General features: G+C 36.0%; 1 protein-coding gene across 1 annotated transcript in view; it reads left to right on the forward strand.

Moving 5' to 3' along the window:
- Window positions 1-479: 479 nt before the first annotated feature.
- LOC105626244 (CREB-binding protein) overlaps window positions 480-9,088 on the forward strand; it is a 22,934-nt gene continuing 14,325 nt past the window's right edge. The window contains exons 1-6 of the mRNA XM_012207549.1: window positions 480-558; window positions 5,512-5,664; window positions 7,592-7,806; window positions 7,889-8,266; window positions 8,350-8,638; window positions 8,760-9,083. Coding sequence (XP_012062939.1) covers window positions 480-558; window positions 5,512-5,664; window positions 7,592-7,806; window positions 7,889-8,266; window positions 8,350-8,638; window positions 8,760-9,083 — 1,438 coding nt within the window. The remainder of the gene's footprint in view (window positions 559-5,511; window positions 5,665-7,591; window positions 7,807-7,888; window positions 8,267-8,349; window positions 8,639-8,759; window positions 9,084-9,088) is intronic.

A 9,088-nucleotide genomic window follows, 5' to 3' on the forward strand; every position in this document is an offset into this window, starting at 1 on the left:
TGTTATGCGCGCGAATACAATTGCGGCACGGTGAAATTGTTACGTGGTTACCCCGCCACTGGCAGGGAACAAGTGGTAGCTGTATCATCATCTTCATCTTCATCATCATCATCGTCATCAGTATCATCATCATCATCATCATCGTCATTGTCATCGGCGATCGCATCACTGATAGATTTGGTAACAACAGAAACAGCGAATGTAGCAACGGCGCCAGCGCCAACCAGGACCACGGCGACGGTGGTCTTCTAGTTGAAGAGATTAAGGATCAACCAAGGGCTTCACTCAGCTACCCACGGTGCTGTTTCGTTTGCGAGACGCGTGTACGACGACCGGACGCGGTCGTGCTACCTGTGTGTGCGCGCGCGCGCGCGCGCGCTGGTGGTCGAGAGGGATCAGCGAGAGACGGGCGCAAGTGGGAAAGAAGAGCGAGAGGTTAGGTTATTACGGAAGAAAGATAACAGCCGCGCGGAGGAGCCATGGCCGACCACCTGGTGGACGGTCCTCCGCCGAAGCGGCCCAAGCTCGATCCGTTCCAGGGGACGTCGGACTCGACGGGTAAGTTGTTCGCCAATTCTTTTATATTTTTTGTTTCTTTTTTTTTTTTTTTTTTCGTTCACCTCGGTTCCTCCGCTTCCTTTCAGCCTATGTTGGAGATTAACGCGTTAGAGAACTAAGAATCCTGTTTCATTAATGATTAACTTTAATCTTGATTTAACTTACTGTTTATCAATAAATCTACCGCTTGAATCACTAGAAATTTTTGCACTTAAAATGAAGTAAATATATTCGAGTGTGTTGAAGAGAGAGAAAGATATGAGTAAGCAACGCGAATAGACACTTTTTTTCTAGTTCTTAGATTCTTTAGATTCTTTAGATGCTTAGATGTTTAGAGTTCTTAGAGTCTGTCAAAAAAGATAAAAAATAAACTGCGAGGTTGAAAGTTAATCTTGGTGGAACCAAGCCTAAGAATTGCGAATTGAAGATTGAAATTCAATCAGATAATTTTTATTTTAATTCATTTCATTCTTTTGATTGATTAAATTCTAATCTCCATTTTGTAATTCTCTCCATCTTCCTCGTATACTTTCCCTCTTTCCGATGTCTTTAGGTCTCTTCTTTGCTTAACTTCCCGCAGAATAAAGTAACAGTGTAATATTACATCTATGTCATAATTTCCTACAACAATAGACCTGTAATTTTTAACTGAACTTCTTGCACCGATCATTTTTTTTTCTCTTTTTTTTTCATCTGGAGTTTTCTCCAGAAGTGCAGTGCAAAAATTCAGCTGAAAAGAATGCAAGGTAATTGTCATATTCAAATTTTAATATGAAACATGTGATCAGACTGGAATTAAGAGTGAATTAAAATTTAACTCAAAGCAAAGTTCACTAAACTTGAGGTCGATTTTCTTTCTCTGATTGGTTAAATTCCGATCCAATCTCAATCTCTAATTTAATCAGGGCTTTGTGTTACATTTATAGGTCTGTTCGTATTGCTTGAAATCCTTAAAAATTAAAAGGATATTTGGACGGATTGAAAAGAGACAGACAGACAGACAGAGAGAGAGAGAGAACAAAGATGCTGAGAGCAATAAGTACAAGTAACGCTAACGGATCTTACATTCAGTGGGAAATTATAATATTCATGTAATGTTCCTATTTGTGTTCTGCAAATAGTGCACATTTGTAGTCAAAATGAAATAGATATTTCTTTCAAGTTTGACAAAAGCAAGATTTAGTCCAGTGCAGTGATAAAGAACAGACCTTTTAGCCCTGAGGATCATCTCTTTTTCTCCTTCTCTCTCTCTCTTTCTCTTTTTTCCTTCCTTCCTTCCGGGAACCGCGCGCAGTTCCGCAACTAACCTTACGCAGGAATACGCGGTGCACGCGTACGCTGTGACGTGCATCTCGCGTGCATCGCACATATACAATATACGTACACGCACACACGGTGGAGAAGAGAGAAAAAAAGAGACCCGGGCCGAAAGACCCGGCGCGGTTTTCACGATTCTCTCGGGCGCAGCTGACCGCCATGGCTGTGCTGGCTGGCCAGCCAGCCCACCGTCTGTTTGCGACGTCGACGCACCGCGTCGCGATGGATCGCCCAGACGTCGTCGAATCTCCAAGCGAAGTTTCGTGTGAGCGCGCCAAGATGCTCGTGACGTGCGTCGACGAGTTTCGATCAAAATCGAACGCGTTATCTATTTTCCACGGAATTAAGCTTGAAACATAATTAAAAAGCATAGGTAAGAAAGACATCATCTCAATCTGTCAGAATATCATGAATTTGGATGTACACTATAGAGATTATTCTTTGAGAGTCTTTGGATCTTATATTTAAGACCATCTTAAAACAGTCTTAAGGTGTTATAAGTCAATCACAGATCAATATTCATAATCTGTTCTTATTTCAAAAACGTGTTAAGTAATGTCTTAAGATGCTAATGGGTTGTCTGATTGGTCCATGATATCTTAAGATTGTACTCGAGACAGTAATTAAATAGTCTTAAATATAAGAATCGATTGTAAATACCATCTACAAAGCAGTAGCAGCACATCTCTTAAAACATTCTTTTTAAAATTTAGAATCTTTAGAATGGATTCTGACTCTAAAGAGTGAAATTTCACTGTTAAAATTGACAGCTGAGCTCTTTTTCAACACTAGCTAAATGGTGGCTCAACTATTTGTCATTTTTTAGAATTAGATTCCACTTCAAAGATTTTAGACAATCTGTTACTTAAGACAATCTTGAAAAAGAACTGACTATGAATACTGATTTAAAATAATCAACCCTCACAAATTAAAGATTATGAATTGTTTCTCTTTTAAATATATGATAGAATGTTATGATTTCTAAAAATCCAAATGTCATTCATAAAGATACAAGTTTTAAAAATTGAAATTTAATCTTGTAACTTGATGTAATTTTTGTTGTGATCTTATGTAATGTTATATTGTTAGATATTACTATTTATTTAACAAATATAAACATATATATCTAATAATAATATTGTTTATGTATTTCATTAACAATTATAAAAAAATGTTTATTTATTAAAATTTAATTATGACAATTAACATTTTTTTAATGTCCCTTTTTTCGTTCTTAAAGAGTTGATCACCTAGTATTCATAGTTTTTCCTGAGTTGAAATAAGTCTATTATTCCATGTTCCTATTGCTTGTGCTTTTCAATTGTGTCTTTCTACAATAAGCCATTATCTGAGCTTTAAGTCATAAGCCGTAAGAAATTGACCAATCACAGTCGAATGTGAGAAGAATAATCGACTATAATCGATCAATTTCTTATGGCTTAACGTTTAATGACTATGTACGCGTATGCACGTGGAACCTCGCCGATCTTCCTTCTGTTTTGGCGACGATCACGACAGTATCGTTCCGCGATACTCTCGAGACACGACGCGAGCTCCGTCGACGCAAGATGGATGGTACACGAGGAGAGCTGCGGTGCGGCGTGCTGAGTTTCGCTCGGAGATTTACACGCGCGAGTCTGTTGAGAGAATAACTTTGTACATTACTTACTCCGTCTTTCCACACTTTTATTCACTTTTATTATTGTAGATTAATTTTAATCTCGGTTAATTTGCTTCTTATCTTCTTCTAATTGTAAATATTAAAAAAGGTAAAAAACCCAGATAAGTGAGTTTAAAACTTACAAGTCCAAAATCGAGACATAAGATGTTTGAAGGATGTCTAAAAAACATCTTGAAACACAGAAAGAATAATTTTGCTCAAAATTTAAGTAGGTACAGATCTGAAAATAATTTTGTTAGATCATCAAAATGATTTAAGCATAGAAAATTTATAAGCGTAGAAAAGCTTAATAAGCGTAGAAAATTTAAGCATGATTAGCTGTAAATAGTTTTGACATTCTAGCAACCAATTTGAGCGTTCTACATAATTATTTTGGGCCCAACAAAATTATTTTCAAATCTGTAGCTAGCTAAATTTTTAGATAGATCGACAAAACTATCTTTTCTGTGGCACTCTAAAAAATAGTGTGGCTTTAACACAATATAAAGTGTCTATACAATTTTTCTCACTGTGTTAGTATTAATATTAACACTAGCATGATATGGATTTAACTTCCTGGGTTTAAAATCCACATCATGATTGTATTGACCATGGATTTTAAATTCACATTATTTTTTTATATTATATGTTGACTCTTTGAGATTTGATTTTAATGGAATCATGTTAAATTTTTTTTTTTAATTTAATTTAAGACTACAGTAATAAATAATTTATGTTAAAAAATTTATTTTTTTAAATTTTAACTATTTTTCTAACATGTATATTATTATATACATCTGTAATGATGTCAATAGAACTAAATAAATTTCAACGGATGTCTTCAAATTTAATGTACATTACATTGTACAAGTCTGAAGAATTATTATTAATACCAGTACAGTGAGAATTATATAGACATTGTGTTAAATTTACACCGATATATTTTTTAATTTAAAAGACATTTTTACGAGGACCATTTATAAAGACATTTTAGAAACGTCTTATATTCTGATTATGCATCTGGGAATAAATTAAGAGATTAAAGTTAATCTATTTTGATAGAGATAGACATTACTGTCTTGCTCTGTTTTGAAACGAATGTGCCATACTGACAATGCAGTTCTGTACATTCTTTTAGACATATTCTAGATTTAAAATATAGTTGCGATCTTGTAGTGCATGAGGGTGCATGACACTTTAATGTTAAAGATTACATCTTGCTGGCATGAATGATGCGCTAATATATATCTCTTTGTTCTTCCTTTTATTTTTGTTTTTTAAATTATCCTTTTGAACACATCTTAACAGTTTTCAAACTCGAAGACGCACATAACGCTGTATTATTATCGATTTGTAATTATCTTTTATTCGGATGTAATCGCGGACTCTTCGAATCGCTTCTTTGCGAGGGTACTCAGCGGATAAAGTCACAGAAACAGTTTACTCGAGTTTTCACAATCGCCAAGAATCGCGAGCGTGCGTGAGAGTCGTTGACGATGACTGAAAAATCGAATTCTCAAACTGTTTCTGCTACTTACAATTAGGTTAGTATTCATAGTCAATTCTTATATTTAATACCATCTTAAGTATATGAAAAGAACGGTTTTGCTGAAGTATTTAGATTTTAAATCTAAAAATTTTTGCTACATATATGAAAATAATTTTGATCGTTCAAATAATTTAGCAGGACGTTTGATAACAAAAAGTTTGAACATTCTAGCAATTTGAACGTCCTATATAATTATTTTTATGGTCCAACAAAATTATTTTCAGTGCTACATTTTTAGATACTTCAGTAAAACTGCATATCAGAGTATTAGTATCTTAGATACTAGAAGATATTACTATACTCAAGATGGCCTTGAAATAAGAATTGATTATGAATATCGACTTAAAGTACCATAATCCAGAGAACAAGCTTTGAATAGTATATTCTCTTTCGTTCTAAATTTAAACGAAAAACTATGATATAGTAGTGGGTATGCCGCCTTTATTGATGCACCCTGCTTATACGAACTACGGGGGAGGTGGCAGTGGTAACATGCAACAAATACAGGCTCCACCGCAACAGCTACATCTGCAACAGCATCCGCTGCAACACTGGAACAACAATACCATCCAGAAAAGAAGTAAATATCATTATCAGATCAAAAAAGCGACAATTTCGAAAAAGTATCAAGTTTCGGCACCGCAAAAAAAAAATGAAATCTATTTGGCCGTTCGATCATCTCATAGTACCATACGTTTCTCTCGTTAAAGTTACTTGTCTCAGTCTCTGGTTTTCAGTGACACCTTCCAGTCTCACCAGTACTTTCTGATGGGTGATAGTTTTGGCATATTGTCACTATGGTTCAATAACTTTAGTCTATTGTCGACACAGTTAGAGAAGAATATGAAAGAAATGGATGTCGTGATAATTTATCTTTGAAAAAAATATGGCAGAGCATATAGAGCGGCAATACGGATATATTAAGTATTGTCTTACTTTGATCACGGACTGATTCACTTTACATAGCAATGGAGAAAAATTGGATCGGTGGTTGCTATAAAGGTACATAAGAATTCAGGATAAACCGAGTTCCCCTCTTTTCTGTAATGAACACCGTGAGACATTTCTCGATGTGAATCAAAACGTAACATAGACATGCGACACACACGCCCCGAGCTCGTGGACTTGCGGAGGAATTGCAAAGGTGAAATTAAGTATGCATACAACACTGTGCTTCTAACATAAAGAGAGTTTACGATACAGCGCTGATAATAAATAGCGTAGGTGGGAAGACTCGGTCTATATCAATTAAATCTTTTACAGATATTTATAAAGGAACGTAAATATAGAATGAAAATCTATGCGTGCGCAGACAAATCTTGTTTAAAATTTTTGAGAAATTTTTGTCTTTTTTTTCTTCTTTTTTAGGATGAAGAGAACCGACATTCTCTTACGAACATGGCGCGCCGGGAGTATTATTTTGCTTGAACAGATATTTTCTAGAGTGACTGATTTCTTCGCATGACTCTTCTATAAAGTTTGCCATCGATAGCTTCGCTGGATGCTTGTTTAGTTTAGCACTAATTTATTATGCCGAAAATTTTCATTCTGCTGTAGAATAAGGCTCCTTTACGTTATGCTCATGCAGTGTATGTCTCATGTCTTATTTTTCATATTTGTTTTACAACCACGTACAGTTTTCTATAATTTTTTCTTTTTTTTCATTTTGATATATAGGATCTCCTTTTTGCATTTGTACTTTTCCTACATATAGATACGTATACATTTATATATGTACACCCTTTTTTTCTCCGTCAATGTATATATGGTCAGTCGTGGATAGATGAGTAAGTTTCAAGTTTTATTTGCTTAGAAATGTTTACATTTTGTAATGATGTTAATAGGAATGTGAATTTTGTAATGATGTTAATAGCATCGAAAGTTTTTTGTATAAGTTTTTAATATAGATGAAAATTGAATGCTTCTTTGCCTGTACGTGTCTCTATATACACGCATGTATATATGTATATTTACATGCAATTATATGTGTATATATGTATATAAAAGGGTCTATAATACATTATGCACATAATGATGTAACACGTACATTTGTAATATCAAAGATATAGATACTCTGCTAAAATTTTGATGCTAAAAGCTATGGTGACGGCGCTAAAATCTTACCCTTGTAAAATTACTAATGATTTCTTGGTATCTATGGTACTTATCATTCTCAATATTATAATCATTTTAATCTGCGAACTGGTTATCTCAAAAAATAATACATGTACTGTATATAATGTGTCATGATAAAATTCAAATAGTCCAGAAACATATGAAAGTGTCATTTTGATACACAGCGAGTAAAATTAAACAATAAAATAAAATGAAAAGTCAAAATAATAAATTAATGAATAAATTAATGATACTATAAGTCACGTACACACACTGATGTAACAAATGTAGAAATATATTTTTCTGATAGCCAGTATGTGTAATCGATAAAAACATAATGTAGATGCTCATAGAAACGTGATTTTTAATTTCTTTCTCTTCTTCATTCTCAGATTACATTTCTAATACAGAAATGTTCGATCTTGAAAATGATCTTCCTGATGACTTGCTGTCATCTGGATCTTGGGGTTCCACAACCGAGAGCACCAAGCCACCTGCAACTGGTCCTGGTCCAGGGCAGCAAAATGGTGCTCTCGATACAGAACTCAGACAACATGTACAGCAGCAACAACAACAACTCTCTCACCATCTTATTCAACAACAGCAGGTACGATTACATTACACATTAGAGATCTGATGATTTTATTAATTGATATATACCTTATACTTTACAAAAAATTATTAAACAGGGCAACAAAAATTTGGTGGCGAATTCCTTAGTAATGGCTGCTGGAACGTTAGGTAACAAGAGTCCGAATATGCAATCGCCACCGAACGTTTCTGTTTCTAAGGGAGGAATAGTCGATCCACAGATGGTCGTGAGTCTTGGTAATCTACCAAGTAGTATAGCCAGTTCGTTGGCGAATAATCAAATGTCGATCGCGAACTCGATGGGCGGTTTACAATCGTCCATGAGTATAGCCGGAAGTAACCCCGCGATGTCGATGCCGGGCGGCATGAATTCCGGTTTAGTGATGACTAGCACCGCTAGCGGAAACAACATGGGAGGAATGGCTGGCGGGAGCTTGATAGTAACAAACAGTTTGAACAAACAACCTTTAAATACAGTATGTTGATTTATGTAATACATGTAACTTTTTCTCTAGTAAAAAGATTGGTAATCATATATTTGACCAAGAATCTTTTAAAGGTAACCATGATGGGCCCTAATACTCAAGCAATACATCATCCCGGTGCTCCTCATGGAGTTACGCCGATGCAAAACGGTCCTGGAATGATGAACACAAGAGCTGTGGCAATGCAGCAACAACAGCAAGCGCATATGATTGGTCCGGCAAGAGGGCAAAGTCCTCATCAACAGGTGCATCAAGTTGGCATCGTCGGTCCCGGTCAGGGTGGTCCCAGAATGCAAGCTCCTCCTAACATGGCAAATATGCCGACTATGGGGCAACTAGGTGCATCGAATCCGTATAGCTATGGTATATAAAACATATCTTCTTTTGTTTTATATATATATATATATTTATATATATGAACGAAGAAGCGGACGTTGTCAATAGAGACAGATGCAGCACGATGAAAATAAAATTTATAATACAGGTTCTCCAAATACGGTTGGACCAGGGGCAGGCGTAACTGTATGCTCCAATAATCCCGTAGGTGTCGTCAAACCGCAGCAGAAGGGCGTTGGAACAAATATGAGTCCCATGCAAGCGGCAGCCGCTGCTAGCAGATTTACTAGTGCTGCTGGTCCGATCGGTACTACGAATGTCGTGGGTGGTCAGGAAGGTGGAACGGCAGCACAACAAGCGCAGCCACCAGCACCAAGTCCAGCTCAACCTCAATCAGGAGCACCAACTGGAGGGCAGCCAGGTCCGCAACAAGCTACGCAAGGGCAAATGCCTGGTGCTGGTGTTCCAACGGGTAAG

This window comes from Atta cephalotes (assembly GCF_000143395.1).
Source record: "Atta cephalotes unplaced genomic scaffold scaffold00005, whole genome shotgun sequence".
Lineage (NCBI taxonomy): Eukaryota > Metazoa > Arthropoda > Insecta > Hymenoptera > Formicidae > Atta > Atta cephalotes.